Raw genomic sequence first — 18,484 nt, 5'->3', positions numbered from 1 at the left:
TTCAATAACCCACCGCTTGGCAGAAGATCACCCATCTCTCGAGGAGTTGGAGGTATTACACCACGCCGCTCCAATGCTGGTTGGTAGAATTTCAGCCGAAACACACAGGTTTCGGCGCGATGATTTTTTACCCACCGATCCTTTTCCTTTCTAATTTAAACGTAGCTTCTATCTGTTCCGAGTAAAATTGTAACCTTTTAATCTTTTCATAATAAAAATCAATTCTTTCTTTTGGATTTATCTATTGATCAAAACAAATAAACCTGTATTTGACATATACAAGATATATAATAGTAGGTATTATAAATACCGTAAGAATTAGGTAATAACTCCACAATTATTTTGTACAAATTAGTTACATTATTCAAGTGAATAAAATATAAAAATCATACAAAAATTTCGAACAAGCTCACGTCCCATTTTTTGACAATCGATTACGCGCGAAAATTTATTAAATGTATATTTGCATCCATAACAATTACTTAGAACGCATCTGTTTGAGGTATTTTAAAAACAAAGACAGGTCGATTATTAAATTGTAATGAAGCACGGAGATCGGTAGCTAATTGTCTTGGAAGCCCCATTAGAGGTGGAGTCTCGCGCCAGGACGTGCGCCGAAGATACCAAGATGGCGCTAGCGTGCAAGCTAATGTCAAATCCAACCAATTATTCACGGACTGGCTCGTTCTATGGACAAAAAAAACATCATACATAAAAAGAGACACAAAATTTATACACCTAAATGATCAGCAGGACCTCGGGTCTGGAGCTTTGAAAGATTTTAGTTAATTAACTAACCAGTGTTTTTGGACTACGTAGAGCCCACTTAAATGTTTCTGTAGATGAGATCATTATTCATCGTGAAGGACGATTATAGTTAGTGACATTAAATTTATATCTTGGGAACTAGCATAAATTTAATAACCAAGTCCAATAATTTTATCATATCCAATGCCAACGTAACCTTAGTATGATGTTATGTTTGTTACTCTATTTGTTTAATTTATGATTAACTGATAGCTGTATTTATTTATATAGACCTACATAAACAATATTTTTTTTATTTAAATAAAATCTATAAGAAAGATACCAATTCTGACCTTTCCACATCCCTTTCCTTGTCCTTATCTTTACACCTCTTTGTTCTGCGTGTGGGTGTTGTGGCTCTAAATCTATAGTATTTCGGCATTTTTCAAAATAAATTTATCAAAAATAGTAATATTTTTCAATTCAATACCAAACCGTCATATTATTCCTGACGCAAAAACTATTTCGTTAATCGCTAAAGTACCAGGTTCTTAGTTTAATAAATCATATAAAAAGTTTGTACATTTTAAATGACAGCATTAACATAAATACTTTTTACATTACATTATAGTTAACTAGGAATATAATTTATTGCCTATTATACTATAAAATTAACCATTTCAATTAACATTTGAGTTATATGTTTAACTTAGATAATACTTGAAATAGTTTATAAATATAAATAATAACCTAAATGATCACATGTATGTATGTAATTAAAATTAATGAGATTTAGGCGGAAAAATTTACCACTCTTTACTAATTTTTATATTGATTGCATGACTGTTGGCTTGAAACACATTAAAAAAAAAACAAAATAAAAATATATATAAAAATTCGGATTAAATTAATTTCCGTAAAGTCATCTGCTTATATTATATTAATATTTATAATTATATTTACATCAAAAGTTGATCTCGCTATTAGTTTAAAACTAGTTTTAATAAACAAAATAAGCATAACTACATAGTTAAGATAAACTTCTATTTATTCAATATAGGTTTAAAATAAATAAGAGTAAACTGACAGAATTTTCATCTATAATATATAAAATGTTGTTACTAAATGACAATATTACGTGCAAAAAACAAGAGTAAATATTTCTGAACCTGGCAAACTCAAGGTGCTAGCAAAGCATTTCACATTACTTACACCCAAAGCCAAACTTAAGAAAAATATATATACAACAGTAGTTGTCAAAGTCGTTCTGAAAGTCAAAATACTTTGACATTGTCAGGCTAAAATCAGAATCAGTTTGTCATTTTTTGTTTGTAATTTCCTAATTCTAATTTCCTTTACTTTCTTGGAGGTGGAAATTGCATAGATTTGGCAAATAATACTATAATGTTAAAATACTTGTAATAAATAGTAAAATGGCATTTTTAGAGGTGAGTTTATGCGTATCTTTACAATTATGACCACTTAATCTTTTCGATTATAAATAACAATAAAACTAAAACATTATTATATGATCAAATACTCATTTAAAATAGGGTTTAACTACTAAACTAAATAATTTAGATAATTTACATACCTTCAGATTAAATTTTCTATCAATATTTAACCGCAAATATTCCAAAAGGATAATAATTATTAATCTATTTTTAATTGAAATAAAATGTTATTGATTTTTGATAAAAACTAATACTACAGCTAGTGTCATCATATTCAATTCAATTAACTTTTGACAAAAACCCATTCTGTCAATTAACAATTTTTTTTTAGTAATATATAAATTTCAAAAGCAGTTTTAATATTTTTTTTATATGTTTCAGTGGCGTCGTTTTACATTCTTTGACGTTCATAGGAATATAGATAATGGCAAGATCGCTGAATGTCTTCAAGTAAGTTGAAAATAATCAGAAATAACTTAAAATGAAATATATTACTAAGTATCAACTAAGAAGTATCGTATCATTGAACAATAATCATAGTGCTATATTTCTTTTGTTATTATTATTAGCATATCTAGTATATATTCTATATAGTAAGACGAAAGATCCAAAAGAAATGCATATAACATTCTTTATTGTACAAAATGTATAAGAAGTAAGTTATCAAATTAAAAGTATTTTGAGAATGAAATCTATGATAATCACCCAATTTTATATATTTTTTATTATTTTGATGAACCAACTTAATGTGGCATCCTTTTAATGATAAAAGTAATGTACTATCATTACCCTTTTTATGAAAGCTGTGTTTTGTACATATACATATACATATACTATCAACATATTCATATACATAACTTAAATATATAATTAGCCCATTATATAGGCATTAAGTCAACTTTTTGTTCTATGTAAATGGTATTTTAGGATACAAATGTAACAGTTGCCACGAGTGGTAACAACCATGTAGTCCTGTGTGACGTGACTGGCTGGGCACATCTGATCTCTCGCTCCTGGGAGATCACATCATTCAAGGCATATGATTTGACAGTCAGTCTAGCCCAGCAGCTACCCCATGATCCATATTTGGTAACTATTGGGGTAAGTATTAAAATTATTAATTAATAAAAAAATTTAATAAGACATTAATTATTATTTAAAAAGTTAAAGTTAGATAAATTACAATGATTATTATATCTATCATAAATTATTTTAAATGTAAAGATAAAACAGCATTAGAATAAAAAGATATTTTAAAAATACATGTTTATTATTTTGCAAATGAAAAGTATTCAATATATCTAGTATAAAATGAATAATTTTATTTTTGTTTCATTTCACCAGGAAAATGAAGCTGGTGTGACCCCTCTAATTAAAGTATGGGACTGGTCACGTGTGGATAGACATGGCAATCCACAGTGTGTGAGGACATCACGAGCGGTTCCTTCACACATGTATCCCACGCAAGCTACCGCATTAGCTGTACATGATAATAAGGTTAACCATTCATGTTATTTTGCATATCTGTTTTTTGTAATGTTACATGTAGAATGGTACCCACATTATAACGTTGTCGGGTAGTACTTGTTAGTTTTAAGCTGATGAAATTATCGATGAAACAAATAGACGAATAATAAAAATTAAAATATTCGAACAAAATTACTCACGCGGTAATTAAAAAAAAGTGAAACATAATTTGTAAATTAGTTCAATAACCTGTAAAAACGGCAAGACCGCACGGCAACGCCGCACGACACCGCCTTGCGGCAGTGCGAGCGCAAGACGTCCCCGCTCACCCACTCCCCACACAGTCCGCTTTGATTTCAGCCGACAATACTTTATTTTTATTTTTGAATGAATAGTTCGGAACGGCAACGTTTGACCTATTTTGGCCGTAAGTTATGGACCCGCTATTATTTATCTCCGATAATGTTACGGGATGTTGTAAATTAATGAAATGAAAAAAAAATGTCTTGCGGTTAAGTTAATGAATGTAACTTTGTTGATTGTTTTTTTTTTGGGTCCTAAAACGCCATATTTAAAGCGTTGACGTAACAGGCACATTGTATAGGAGAAGAACTATCTTTATATACATAACATATTACATTGCAATTTTTTATTATTAGTTAACCATTTTTATATATACAAATATTGCCCTATAGAATCTCTTAGCCGTTGGCTTCCAAGATGGCTCTGTGACGTTATATCGCGGAGACATCGCGAGACAACGCAGCGGCAAGATGAAGACATTGCCGGATACTGGATCCAGTCCTATAACGGGATTGGCTTTTAAGTATGGCCTTGCTTTATTTAATTAGATGTATTTTTTTTTCTTTTAATGTTATAAGTATATGCAGTGTAGACACCCCAATAAATGGGATAAAACAAATATAACATTAACAAATACAGCTATTAATTTTTTCTTGTGTATGATCCAGCTAGTCTGTTCCGTGCAGGGGGGCAGACAAGCTGTTCGTCGTGTCACGAGCGTGCGTGATGGTGTGCTGGACGAGCAGCGAGCGCTGCACCGTGCTGGACGCCATGGGCGCCGCGCCCGCCTGCAGCGTGCTGGCCGACGGGCACCGCCTCACCGTCGCCACCACCGACGTGAGTATACAGCCTGCAGCGAGCTGGCCGACGTCCGTAGACAAAGTAGACTATATCGTTGCTACGACTTCGTAGATAGGAAATTGAGCCAGTGTAACTATAGGCACGAGCTACATAACATCTCAGTTCCCAAATATGCCGCGATATCATTAATTTTTACCATTCATGTTTAAAATTTCTTACGACCCCAATGTCAGGTGGCCAATTTGTCCGCCCGAATGGTTATTAATAGTATAATAGATAAATGATTACGATTTTTATTTATAGGCCATATATTGCTACACAACTGAAGGACGTGGTCCGTGCTACGCCCTCGAAGGAGAGAAACTTCGCCTCAATTGGTTCCGCAGTTACCTAGTCATCACAACCAATGAAACTTCGAACAAGGCATCGAGCTCAACGAACACTCCTAAATCACACCATATTACTATATTAGATATCCAAAACAAATTTATAGTATTTTCCAAGTCCTTTGAAGAAATCGATGCAGTGTTAACAGAGTGGGGATCGTTCTATATTTTGACGAAGAATAAAGAAATGATTTATTTGGAGGAAAAAGATCTGCAGTCGAAACTCTCGTTGCTGTTTAAGAAGAATCTGTACGATGTAGCGATAAGGATAGCGAGCAGTCAGCATTATGATGCTGAAGGGTTAACGGAGATTTATAAGCAATATGGAGACCATTTATACAACAAGGTAATAGATAATTATGGATTTTTTTATATCATATTGTTTATATCTAGAGTGAAGAATTGCAGATACGTCATTGTAGTACGATAATAACGCTAGGTATTTAAACATATTTTTTTTTAAATTACTGACACTGTGTCTCGGGGAATACCCTTTTTAACCTAAAGTTAGAGACATGAATTTTAATTCAAAAATTGACAAAAATGTTCTGTTTTTACAATAACTTGACCTCTTGATAAAATAAATCTTAATATTTTGTTTTATTTTGACTTAATAATAAAAACTAAGATTTTTACATACAGGGTGACTTAAAGTGTGCCATAGACCAGTACGTCAAAACAATTGGCTGGCTTGAAACTTCATACGTCATACGAAAATATCTCGAATCGAGACACCTAGAGCCTCTCATTCAATATTTAGAAGAACTTCATAAGAAGGGTTTCGCCACAGAAGACCACACGACACTCTTACTGACTTGCTACGTGAAGATAGACCAACATGATCATCAAGGGAAATTGAAAGAGTTCATAAATTCGAAGGATAAAGTTATCGACTTTGATGTGGATGTCGCTATTAAGGTATGGGTCAAATATTTTATCTTTAATATTGCCAAATCATATCAGCGTCAATAATCTTTAAGATGCCTTTGCTATATGAGTGGATTTTTTAAGGTCGTTCGACAAGTGAGTGTCGACGACGCTCTCTCACTCGCTGCAAACCACAAACGACACGACTGGTACCTAAGGATGGTGATAGAAGACAAGAAAGAATTCAAACAAGCGTTAGACTACATTGCTGAGCTGGAATTCGATGATGCAGACATGTATATGAAGAAGTATGGGCACAAGTTGATACAGCACGAACCTGAAGAGAGCACCAACTTACTGAAGTGTTTGTAGAGCTTTTTAATATTTACTTTCAAAAGAATATTTTGTTGCTAGTCAAGATGACACATTGACGACCTCCGTGGTCGAGTAGTGTGTACACCGGTTTTCATGGATACACCACTCCGAGGTCCTGGGTTCGATTCCCGGCGGATTTGATGTAGAAAGAGTTCATTAATTTTCTATTTTGTCTTGGGTCTGGGTGTTTGTGTTACCTTCGTTACTTCTGATTCTCAGGACTCATCCTGATTTTTCAATGTCCTTCGACAAAGTCGACCATGCAATACTGTTCATTTTTCACAAAATCTTTCATATTTAATATTTCAGTTGCATTGTTGGGCAGATTAAATAGTAGGTACTATTAAATCTGCAACTCAAAATTGTTTTACTATAGTTAACAAATCACTTACGACCTTATGTGTTGAACTGTTTGCCTGAAAATCTCTTTCACTAAAATAATTTTAGGTAGTTCTCCAATTATTGATAATACTCATAATTTACCAAAGATATGTATTTATGCACGTATGTTGCAGGGTCTTCATTGGAAAATCCCATTAATATCCAACTGGAAAATAAAGCAATATAAAAATACATATATTTTTTTCTAGTGTTATGTACGGACTATAAACCTCGAAGCTGTCCATTAGCTGATGAGTCCTCACTCACTGGAAGGTTTAGAGAGCCAGACAGGTCGTTTCCGGACGATTACGTTCATATGTTCCTGAGTAACTCGGAAAGGTTGATAGATTTCCTTGAGCATATGATCGCTACGGACACTAATTGTTCCAGCTTGGTGTATAATGCGTTGATCGAACACTACATTCATGTATGGTACGTACAGAGAAGTGATTTTATTAAAAGCTTAACTAGAGAAACTAATCATTCAAAACAATAATACATTTCAAATCTGAAAAGCAATTGTTGTAAAGCGCCAGCGCCATCTTAACAAATTAACGTTCTCAGGGCAAAGTCTCCTGAAGCTGAGAAAAAAACATACGAGCAAAAAGTCCTCACAGTATTAAAGGATCCAGATGCGGATTACGATAAAGATCAAACTCTTATAATATGCCAAATGTTGGGTTTCAAGACTGGCATTCTCCATCTGTACGAGGAGAAGAAACTGTGAGTATAACGATTTAAAAAAATAATTAATTTGATAAATTAACTAAATCTTAAATCAGTATCTAATAATTATTGTTTTTGATTCGCGCGTGAAGCTTATTATCTTTTATATATACCAAGTGTATGGTGCGCAAATCGTATAAATTAAGAATATAATATTTACATAATAATTATGTATGAAATTATGGTAATAATCCTTTATAAATGAAATAAGATATACTATTTTAGGTCCATTCTAAGTACAAATACAAAAAAGTGAAACGCACAACAGCATTGTTTATATCAAGTTACAATTTACTACAAAAATTCAAACGTCTTAAAACCGAATAATTTAATAATTTTATTTAACATTCAGAGGTATATAATTTTTTTTTACAAAATTATGCGCTTGAGATTAGAGGGATAATTCGTTCAGAAATTATTTGCTAACGCTCCGTCGCTTGAGAGTTATTACTTTCGAAATACTTTGACAAAGTTCCGCCTCGTCCTCACAAGGCACGGATTATATACATATAACAATATATATCAGATGGCGATCCCAAGTGGCGTTACACCTCCGCGACGGCCAGGCGGAGCTCGCGCTGAGCGTGTGCCGGCGGCGCGGCGCTGCGTGTCCGCGGCTGTGGCTCGACGTGCTGTGGGCGCCGCCGCCGCCCGCCTGCCTGCCCGAGCTGCTGCGCGTCGTGGGTGAGTACCAAGCGCACAAGGTACGGATGTCGATGTGCACAGCCTCCCCCCACCTGCCCGCCTGCCCGAGCTGCTGCGCGTCGTGGGTGAGTACCAAGCGCACAAGGTACGGATGTCGATGTGCACAGCCTCCCCCCACCTGCCCGCCTGCCCGAGCTGCTGCGCGTCGTGGGTGAGTACCAAGCGCACAAGGTACGGATGTCGATGTGCACAGCCTCCCCCCACCTGCCCGCCTGCCCGAGCTGCTGCGCGTCGTGGGTGAGTACCAAGCGCACAAGGTACGGATGTCGATGTGCACAGCCTCCCCCCACCTGCCCGCCTGCCCGAGCTGCTGCGCGTCGTGGGTGAGTACCAAGCGCACAAGGTACGGATGTCGATGTGCACAGCCTCCCCCCACCTGCCCGCCTGCCCGAGCTGCTGCGCGTCGTGGGTGAGTACCAAGCGCACAAGGTACGGATGTCGATGTGCACAGCCTCCCCCCACCTGCCCGCCTGCCCGAGCTGCTGCGCGTCGTGGGTGAGTACCAAGCGCACAAGGTACGGATGTCGATGTGCACAGCCTCCCCCCACCTGCCCGCCTGCCCGAGCTGCTGCGCGTCGTGGGTGAGTACCAAGCGCACAAGGTACGGATGTCGATGTGCACAGCCTCCCCCCACCTGCCCGCCTGCCCGAGCTGCTGCGCGTCGTGGGTGAGTACCAAGCGCACAAGGTACGGATGTCGATGTGCACAGCCTCCCCCCACCTGCCCGCCTGCCCGAGCTGCTGCGCGTCGTGGGTGAGTACCAAGCGCACAAGGTACGGATGTCGATGTGCACAGCCTCCCCCCACCTGCCCGCCTGCCCGAGCTGCTGCGCGTCGTGGGTGAGTACCAAGCGCACAAGGTACGGATGTCGATGTGCACAGCCTCCCCCCACCTGCCCGTCTGCCCGCGCTGCTGCGCGTCGTGGGTGATATGTACCGCAAAGCGTGTATACAACTCGCACGAAGAACTGAGTATTGTTGCTTTAAAAGGACTGTTGCAATATTGACTTGAAATGAATGATTTGTGTTAAATTTTTTAATTCTAATCTACGTTACTTCTGTTTCAGACAGCGAAAAACTACTGTCTCCTATTCTAGTCATCGACTGCCTCGCTAGCACACCGACGTACACTCTCGGTGATGTTCGCAAGTTAGTATTAAAACGTTCAATGAAGGACAAAGTGACTGTACATCTTTACTAAAACTTTGTAGGGTCTATAGACAATATGGCCATTGAATTTCTTATGATTGAAGTCAATTTATTGATTTATTTTAATATAATTATAATTTGCCTATATTCTAGTATTATTATTTTATAACAATTTTCTGTTATTCCTCTCATTCATAGATATTTGATGGATGTTCTCAAATCTGAAGACGAAGTGATAACCCGCGAACAAGAGCTAGCTTCAAAATACAAGAGCGAAATCGAGAAGATGAAAGCACAAATCCAAACGATCCAGAACGAGGCAGTTATCTTCCAGAGTTCGAGATGTGCCGCTTGTAACAGACCCTTGGAGATGCCTACCGTACATTTCCTGTGTCAACACTCCTTCCACCAAGAGTGAGTATTCATTCCGAAGATTGATTTTAATTATACTTTAAGATACAATCGACTAATACCCTCCACCTCTTGCAGTTGTTTCCAAACGTACTCGGAGTCGGAGCGCGAGTGTCCGTCGTGCGTCAGCTCTGCCCCCCCACCTCGAGCCCCTCCAGCCGGCGCGGAGTTATTGCACTCAAGACTACTCGCTGACCACGATCCGTGAGTACAACGTACCCTTACCACACTTAGATTTATTTTTACTCCTAACTAGTAAGAATTTCACTAATAAAGATGACTACTTACTATCAAGTGGCTCATCAGCTAATCTCTTCGTATAAAGAGTATAACGGCAAAGTGAGAAAGAGAAACATATCTTAGATATCCTGATATATGTAAGGGTTTATAGTTAGGGTAGTTTGAAAAGTTTGAAAAAGAAAAGAATATAGATAAAACTTTTTTTTTTAATTTCTTTCATCGATATTTACAGTATTATTTGGTGACGTTGTATTGGTGAAGTTGACTCAGTCGTGATTCTGACGTACACTTATTACTTTTCGCTGATAAATATTTACACATATTAAGTTATCTACTTTCACGCTAGCTTGTATGTGTTTGACAGCATTTTCCAAAGCCTTTTTCAAAGTATTTTTGTATTTATTCAAGGTCCGAATGTTACACAAATGTCATTGTCTAATAAAACGTTACTTGGTAGGTGTTTAACAGCATTTTCCAAAGCCTTTTGCCGAGCTCGAAATTCGCGACTACGCTCTGTTGGCGTTTTGGTTTTTTCTTTTAAGTTCCGTATGCTACCGACGGGTTGTTTTGTATTTGCTATTATATTCTCTGATGAAGAATTTTGCTGTTGTGAATCATCAAGATTATCTGAAAGAGTATTTTGCGAAAGGGCATCAGCAAGATTCTCTGAAAGAGTATTTTGTGAAAGAACATCAGCCAAACTATCTGATAGAGTATTTTGCGAAACAACATCAGCAAGATTATCTGATAGATTATTTTGCGCAATAACATCAGCAGGATTTTCTGTTAAAGTAATTTGCGGGTGTAATTCAGCAAAGTTTTCCGGTAGAGTATTTTGTTGATGCATATCAGGTTGAACAAAAATTGGGGAAGGGGTTATTATTAAGTGTTCGGCCATAGCTTTTTCTAATGCCCTTTTCCGAGCTCGACATTCTCGACTACGCTCTGTTGGTGTTTTGGGTTTTTTTTTCAATACCTTTATTTTACCGATAGAATTATGTGCAATGTTTATAGTAATATTCTTCGTCAGAGATATTAGTTGATCTGCATCAGCTTGATCAATATTTGATGAAGAGGTTAATAATCGTTCAAGTACAGCATTTTGTAAAGCTTTTTTTCGAGCTCGACATTCACGAGTTCGTTCTGCTGGAGTTTTGGATTTTTTTTTTGGTTTTTGTAGTTCAATATCTATCGCAAGATGCTCCGACAGTGTGTTTTGCTGTTGTTCAGTGACAATCGAGTTTGTTGAGTGACCCTTTTCAGCATTTTCTAAAGCCTTTTTCCGCGCTCTAAATTCTCGACTACGCTCAGTTGGTGTTTTTGGTGTAGGTTTTGGGATATAAGCATTTTTTTGAGCCTTTTTTCTTGCTCTGTATTCTCGACTATACTGCGCTGCTGTTTTGGGCGGCATTTTCACTATTATTTCATTTTTGAGTCCTTTACATTCTCGCACTGCAGACTTTGACATTGTGAGGCCTAAAAATGATTAATTCTTTAATATTATAATTTTACATCAGATGATTCTTAGTGCTAAAATGAAATAAACGTAATAGCATAATTTTAGTTAAATACGCGGCAATTTTCTTATTTATTATTAGTCTAGACTTGAAACTAAAAGGATTCAAACAGATAAATAAATATTTTAAGCGAAAATCTTTGCGTATGCTTAGTTTGTTTTTATTAATCTATTATGATTCTGATACACACACTGAATTTAATGTAAAATATTATTTTTCTTGATATTATTCCTATACTCTATACTATTGAACCTAATATGACAAGTGTAAAGAATAAACTTATATGATTTCCGTATTCATGCAAATAGTATTAATCTCATTGACATCATTTCCATCACGATACCTTATAGTTTCAAGATTAGAACTAAATATTATTTTGTCTATTGTCGATTATTTACTTTGTTTTATGATAATTAGATGAGAGAATACATCGTAACTTTGCACGAATAACGAGATTTTTTTTTCGGTACTTTGGGTACTACTTTATGGGTTTTAATCTAGAGTTGCTAAGTCAGAAAAATAATTTTGTAGCCATATTTTTTAAAAAAATTGGGAAAATAAAATAAAAAGAGGTTTGCTAAATAAAACTTTTTATTTTTCTTTTTTATTTTAAATTAATACAAATCATAAGTAATTAAAATTTTGACTAAAAGTAGTCCTCGCTTAGTCTTTTATTTTTCATATACCAGCATAGTTTTTAATTGACGAAATCTTTCAGCAGGCTTTTGATCAAATCCTATCTATTTTAATCACATAACATACAATGCCCTTTAATGTGTTACTTATAAATATGGTTATTATTATTTCAAATAATATATTTTCACAACTATGAAGATAAATTCACACTTTTCAAGTATTTGAAAATATTAAAAACTGTGTTTGTAATAGGTATTAATTTAAGACAGATATAGAAAAATCTGTCATAGCATTTAGGAGTGTCTTGAATTAAAAATGAGCCGTATTACGTCGACTCTCAGTCATTTGCTGCCAGTAACTGTTGGTAGCTAAAATGTAATCTGAAAAATAAAATAATGTTTTAATATATTTCTTTTCACTATTGATTTAGTCTATCTTACATCCATTTATATAAATATATTAAATAAATAAGCGAAAAATGCGTTTTTCGTAGTACTTCGATATTCTTTTTACGTGTTTTATTGCTTTAATAATTATACATGATGTAAAATCGTTGTTTTACCATATTGAACTACATATTGAACCGTTTGCTCAATCTCAGTGATTCTGTGAGAAATCATGAATGAGTCCTAACATTGGTAGTGGGACAACTCTTCACAGTTTAAATAGTAGAAAGGTCAAGGCGTGAGTCCAATAAGAATGGTAGACCAGTATTTAGCAGCATCGAACAAGAAATAAGAATATTTAGAAGTACTCATATATTTAGCTCCAAGCTGTTTTTATTTACGTCAAAAGACGTACTAAATACTTACTTCTCCTTTGCATAATGTCGACATCACAAAGAAAACATTACAAGCAATCTGATATTTAAACAGCATCAGATTTCGAGCGGAGTAAAGTCAATATAGATTTCATTCAATTCTACTAAGTTAAACAGGTTCGTCGTTAAAAGTATCTTTGGTATATCAATAGTCAATAATAAAACGAATATTATTAGAGTAGAAAATAATATTAGTTGTTGTAAGGGGCTTATATTAACTATGTATACGAATTGAGCAGCACACAACGCGCTTGTCTCTACTTCAAAATTAACTCCTAATCTCGAATTTGTTGCACCGGTAAGACTTGTCGAGATACTCAAATGTCTTCGCACAATCAGAACCAAAAAGTCGTAGGCCCTGACAACTTACGGATTGAAGCGTGAAAAGCCATGGAATCCATATGACGGACCGCCGTTGGCGACACTCATCCATTTACAATCATAGGTTGTGTTCAGCATGAGATCTTTTATGTTTAGTGTATTGCTTGATATTGACATGCTGGTAGATGAGGACAAGCTAGTATTGAAACACAAGGTGGACCCATGAAAGCGTTAGCAACAGAGTTGCGGTCTGAAACCAGATGTTGCGAAGACTGAATATATTGCCTATGGCAGTATGGACCCGGAAACCATAAAGATAGGCAGATAATCCGTAATCAAGACGAAAAAGTTCAGGTACCTTCAGTCCGTGCAACATGAGTCTGGAGCAAACAACCAACGTAACGATACAACCTCAGAGCTCTAATAAACAAAGATTAGACCAAATGGCGGGAAACTTACCAAGGGTGATCGCTAGATACCAGTCAAATTAAAGAAGGACAAGTGCGTCATCCGACCAGTCCTGTTGTATAGCTTGTTGTATATTTTAATAGCAGCGTGGCTAGCTCTCGCGAGACATGTCCAGTAAATTTACGTCGCGGAGATGAAGATGCTGTTTTCACTTATTTTATTGAACAATACAAATGTTTAATATGGATTATATTTTAAAGACGGTACTGTATGCTTTGGGTACACAAAATGACTAGCGTGACGTCATCATAGACCAGAAAAGTACACCTTTAATAGCTTACTCATATTACACTCTCCAAAACAACACAACGGCATTATTTGAACGGCATACGAAAGTCTTTCTACCAATTCCTCTCCACATCCGAAGATCTAACAAGAAGGAGTTTGTAACATTTTAGTGTTACTATCGTAAATGCGAGGGCCTTTCAATGTATCTCAAAAAATGTGCCTTTAAATTTGTAAGCGGCGAACAACCCGCGACCATGCTTACAAAACGGTTTTGTATTTGTTTCAAAGACGAATGACAAATACTGTAAACTTATAGGACATAGAACTACGCTACGCGTGGCCAGTAGTTTCATAGCAAGGGGGAAAAGGCAGGCTTTCTACATGAAAAACCATATGCTTACAGATTTACGGATACAGTTTCCTTAAGATAAAGACTATTTTCTTAATATTGGATATGGTTATCAGATTTAAATGATAGTTGTTTATAAAAATAACTTCTAGGAACTTGCGATTTTCATTAATGGATTTACCGAATAAGATCGTTGAATCCCGAGTTTATTTCTTATTGTTTTATTTTCAGCTTTGCAGTGGTATCAGAGTACTTTGGGCGAGGGCTATTCAATAAGGTAACGGTAGTGACGGAACCTCCGGAGCCCTCTCCAACCGCACCTGTACCAACGCCAGCACCTGCACCCGCACCCGCACCTGCGGTTGCCGCACAGTCTTATGGGCCGGGTGCTGAGGCCAAGTTGAGACTGCAAGAAGGACAGAGCAAACAAGGTACTCTACGTCTATTTATACCAACGTATTATTTGGGCATGAACTTTTGTCACAGTGAAATATTATAATCGTCTTTTATAAAGATTGAATTGTATGTCATATCATTTTTAACTCGACAAGTCGATTACGCCCACCAAACAAAGATAATTTTGAACAAAAAATAGAATTAATTTACATTTTTTCAATTACTCTGTAAATTAATGTCTTTTAAGTGTTTTTTATGTTTTCAGTATTTGTATCAAACACAGCAAAACAGGTAGCCCCGAAAGGCACATCAGTGATTCCAGTTCCAGAAGGCAGGATGCGGCTAATGGAGCAACAGCAATACAGCTCTAGCCTGGAAGCTAACATGACCAAATTGGAACCACAGATTCACACCAAAAAGTCCCCATTCGCATCCCCAAGTGTTGTCAGGAAAAAAGAACCAAAAATATCATCAACTATCACCAATGATAATAGAAATCCATTTGATGAAAATTATGATGAATCTAAAAACCCATTTGCTGATGAAACAAAGAATGATCCAACGAATCCTTTTGGTGATGATGAGGATTATGACAAGAATCTAAATCCTTTTTCTTGAATTATCAAATAGTTTCTTTTTTGGTAATGCTTGGCTAGTGTTTGGCAGTGACATATGTGATGTCGCCTTATACAACACATTCATATATAGAAATATTCATTTAAGCAAAGATAAAGTAAGTTTAAACACTATATTTTACTATTAATATTATATTTTCTAGCTAGCAAGTTCTCTAAATTATATTATCATAAAAAACATATAGTTTCAAAATGTTGATTATGTTACATACTTACATAAATAACATTTTGATCCAAATCAATCTGTTTATGTTTGCAATTGTGTTTGATGTTGCATGTTTATATTTGTTGATATTAAATATTTTTTTTATATCAGAAGTGTTCCTTTAGTGTCTAAATTTATCCTTTGTGTATAGCTATTGTCTATTATAATTTTTATTTTTAATTCAAAATTAAACAAATATTCGAACATTCCTACAGATAGCAATGTTGCTGTTTAGAAAATTTTAATTTATAATAATATAATCATAAATATTAATGTATTGTCTACTGAAAATTGTGATAATATAATAAATTACTAATACAAAATTTTAATTTTCTTTTATTCCATATTATCTATTTTTTACTCTATACATATTGAAAATTTAAATACTCACTATTTAAATGTTTTTTTAGCAATAAATTCAATCAACATCATTGGATATATAATAACACTTTTATTTCATTATCCAGATATTTTACTTAAAATAATTAGTATAATTTTATTCCACTAATGTAACTTCTTTAGAAATTTCAGTTTAATAGTTACGAGACAATATCAACTGACAACAAAAACTTTAATTTTAAAGAGTAAACAAATATGTAAAATATATATTTGTGTTATGAAACCATATGGTGTACCAGAGACCAGCCTCTTTTGATTAATAAAGTCACTCAAGATATTTAAAATCTACATCAATGGAGGTGGAATTTTAAACTGTTAGGCTGACTAACATTTTATGTTATTTTTAATAGTAATTTTTTTAAATATACTTTACAATAGAAACTTATCAAAAGAAAATGCAAAAGAATAATCTTTTTTTTGTCTAATTGTATTTCTAATTCTGTTTAGGTACCTACTTGACAACTGTAGCAATGACAAACATTACAAGGATTGGAAACTGCTTGGTTTTGTTAGGAATGTTTAAATTTCCTCAATGATTTCAGTAAAAAATATGTCTTTCATTGTGACAGTTATAGACTGACTAAGTTGAAGTGATCACTATTACACAAATTGAAAAATATATCTTCATAATTTAGTCTCACTCTATGTGTATAAATAGCTAAAATTATTTAAAATATTAGACGAACTATAGAGACAAATTTTATTTAAAATTATCTATTTTGATTACTACTATAACAAGATTAAGATAATATTTTATTATAACTAAAATAATTGAAAATCCTCTATTTTAAAGGTAAACGATGCAATGTTGTTATATTTATTAATAATAGTTTGAGTTCATAAACTTTTTACGTTTAAACTTTATTTTTTAACTGAATTTAAAAGCATATTATAAATATTAAGTAAAAATTTAAATTACTTACTCAATAATTATAAAAGAGCGAATGTTAAGGGTCGCTAAAGAAGTTCTTAGTTCTCAGCCCTTGAGAATCGTACACACACAATTGTCAGGTATGGTCATTCAAACCCCTACGAATATACTATATATATACTCGTAATAAAAGTCAACAATATTATTGCGTAGCCAGCGCTATATAGATTTGTCTATCAATCCGCTGACTATCTTTTACAATATTATAATATGAATTGAAATAGAAAATTATCAAACGAAACGTCATACTCGAAACGTCACAGCAGCGCAAAACCACAGATAATAAACTAGACACAGGTGGATGGTTGACGATACATAGTTAAAGGTTTGATTTAATATCCGGTAACAGGTGGTATAAGTTTTTGTTTAAATAGAATTGTGATTAGTTATATATTATACATACAGATTTTAAGCTCCTGTTTGTGATGTTTCCTTAACATAGACATAAACTTGTAATGTTTCCTTAACATAGACTTATAGTTTTGTATTTTTGTAAAAAATTAACAATATTTGCTTATCTCTATAGGAAATTAGTTTCAAATATTTTCGGAAAAGAAAATTATATATACATACATATTATAATCCTTATTTTCGATTTCGAATGATGGACACAAATAAAATGACTTTCAATAGCACGATACATTGTGATTTGACCAAAAAATAGTACGTTTAAACTTTTTACGTAATTTTTCCCGTAATTTGAGTTGTTTTTTTACATTGATTCTGTTTCTAGCTTTAGGTCAACCCCAGTCACTGTGGATTAATCGCACTTTACAATGCGTGATGGTAAATTCAATACCAGGATGTTGTCGGGCTCTAAAAAAATCACGTGCGTCTGAAAGCAGCGTTTGCTCCTTCATTACATCCTTCCTTCCTCCTTTACTTTTCCTTACGTGTCATCGGAGTCATGAGAGTGTATAGAGAATTAAGTTGTGTTTGTGCACATACTTGTGCATTATAATATTATGCCTGGGTATTTGCGTAAATTCTGTTAAGAATCAGCACCATATTTAAATCATTGACGTATTACATGAACGATTTCTATAAACAAAGCACTTATTATTAATTCTGATAACATTGAAACTACAAATATACCATAGCATCTAGCAACTGTTTAAACAATGATAGTAATTGTTTTAAATTCATGTAAGTACTTTTTGCTCGCACATATATATTCACATAATTTATGATTCTTTACTTTTTTTACTAATGTACAATTTGTAAAAAATGGAATCGGTAAAATAACCTATTATATTAATGTAAAAATGTAATTTTAGACACCTTAAATACACCGAAATTAGGTAGGTACCTACAAATCATAGAACCTTCAAACTTGCGTGATATATTTGACATTTACCGTTCTGGTAAATTGTTCAATCAGACATCAGTTAGTCTGAACCGGCTGTTTTTCCGACCCGAAACAACTTGGGAATCTTCAAGAAAAGAGCGTACTCTTTCCTTAAAGGCCGGCAACGCACCTGCAAGCCCCCGGTGGTAGATGTCCATGGACGGTGGTAATCACTTTCCATCAGGTGCCTACTGATATTTGCCCCCCATAACATAAAAAA

At 34.7% G+C, this 18,484-nt stretch overlaps 3 protein-coding genes across 4 annotated transcripts in view; 1 reads left to right on the top strand and 2 right to left on the bottom strand.

The window, feature by feature from the left end:
- Positions 1 to 316: 316 nt before the first annotated feature.
- LOC135193747 (uncharacterized) lies at positions 317 to 1,295 on the bottom strand. Its single transcript, XM_064217553.1, has 2 exons — positions 1,101 to 1,295; positions 317 to 687 (listed from the first exon to the last, which is right to left on the bottom strand). The coding sequence occupies exons 1-2, from the start codon at positions 1,187 to 1,189 to the stop codon at positions 483 to 485; spliced, it is 294 nt and encodes a 97-aa protein (XP_064073623.1). The 5' UTR covers positions 1,190 to 1,295; the 3' UTR covers positions 317 to 482.
- Positions 1,296 to 2,037: 742 nt separating this feature from the next.
- The window catches only part of LOC113400292 (vacuolar protein sorting-associated protein 11 homolog), a 118,825-nt gene continuing 102,378 nt past the window's right edge, over positions 2,038 to 18,484 (top strand). Inside the window, exons 1-17 of one of the 2 annotated variants that reach the window (XM_064217536.1) lie at positions 2,038 to 2,195; positions 2,583 to 2,651; positions 3,129 to 3,302; positions 3,546 to 3,698; positions 4,364 to 4,494; positions 4,658 to 4,808; positions 5,076 to 5,504; positions 5,801 to 6,076; positions 6,170 to 6,389; positions 6,991 to 7,213; positions 7,346 to 7,504; positions 8,034 to 8,191; positions 9,279 to 9,360; positions 9,559 to 9,774; positions 9,850 to 9,975; positions 14,582 to 14,781; positions 15,012 to 15,403. In XM_064217536.1, the coding sequence (XP_064073606.1) occupies positions 2,181 to 2,195; positions 2,583 to 2,651; positions 3,129 to 3,302; positions 3,546 to 3,698; positions 4,364 to 4,494; positions 4,658 to 4,808; positions 5,076 to 5,504; positions 5,801 to 6,076; positions 6,170 to 6,389; positions 6,991 to 7,213; positions 7,346 to 7,504; positions 8,034 to 8,191; positions 9,279 to 9,360; positions 9,559 to 9,774; positions 9,850 to 9,975; positions 14,582 to 14,781; positions 15,012 to 15,364 (3,135 nt within the window). In that variant the 5' untranslated portion in view covers positions 2,038 to 2,180 and the 3' untranslated portion in view covers positions 15,365 to 15,403. Of the gene's footprint in view, positions 2,196 to 2,582; positions 2,652 to 3,128; positions 3,303 to 3,545; positions 3,699 to 4,363; positions 4,495 to 4,657; positions 4,809 to 5,075; positions 5,505 to 5,800; positions 6,077 to 6,169; positions 6,390 to 6,990; positions 7,214 to 7,345; positions 7,505 to 8,033; positions 8,192 to 9,278; positions 9,361 to 9,558; positions 9,775 to 9,849; positions 9,976 to 14,581; positions 14,782 to 15,011; positions 15,910 to 18,484 lie in introns of those variants that run through there. The other variant, XM_026639813.2, reaches the window with a different exon arrangement.
- Positions 10,236 to 17,165, bottom strand: LOC113400294 (uncharacterized). The gene is made up of 2 exons (XM_026639814.2): positions 16,909 to 17,165; positions 10,236 to 11,487 (listed from the first exon to the last, which is right to left on the bottom strand). The coding sequence occupies exon 2, from the start codon at positions 11,477 to 11,479 to the stop codon at positions 10,415 to 10,417; it is 1,065 nt and encodes a 354-aa protein (XP_026495599.2). The 5' UTR covers positions 11,480 to 11,487; positions 16,909 to 17,165; the 3' UTR covers positions 10,236 to 10,414.

Source organism: Vanessa tameamea, chromosome 17 (genome assembly GCF_037043105.1).
Source record: "Vanessa tameamea isolate UH-Manoa-2023 chromosome 17, ilVanTame1 primary haplotype, whole genome shotgun sequence".
Lineage (NCBI taxonomy): Eukaryota > Metazoa > Arthropoda > Insecta > Lepidoptera > Nymphalidae > Vanessa > Vanessa tameamea.
Note: the sequence above shows the minus strand (reverse complement) of the source record. Positions and strands in the feature narration are given on the sequence as shown.

Bases quoted from the DNA above. Each gene is read 5' to 3' on its own strand.
- LOC135193747 (XM_064217553.1), bottom strand. From the start codon at position 1,189: ATGCCGAAATACTATAGATTTAGAGCCACAACACCCACACGCAGAACA. The intron at 688-1,100 runs GTCAGAATTGGT...TTTTGTCCATAG, and splicing joins AAGGAAAGGGATGTGGAAAG to AACGAGCCAGTCCGTGAATA.
- LOC113400294 (XM_026639814.2), bottom strand. From the start codon at position 11,479: ATGTCAAAGTCTGCAGTGCGAGAATGTAAAGGACTCAAAAATGAAATA.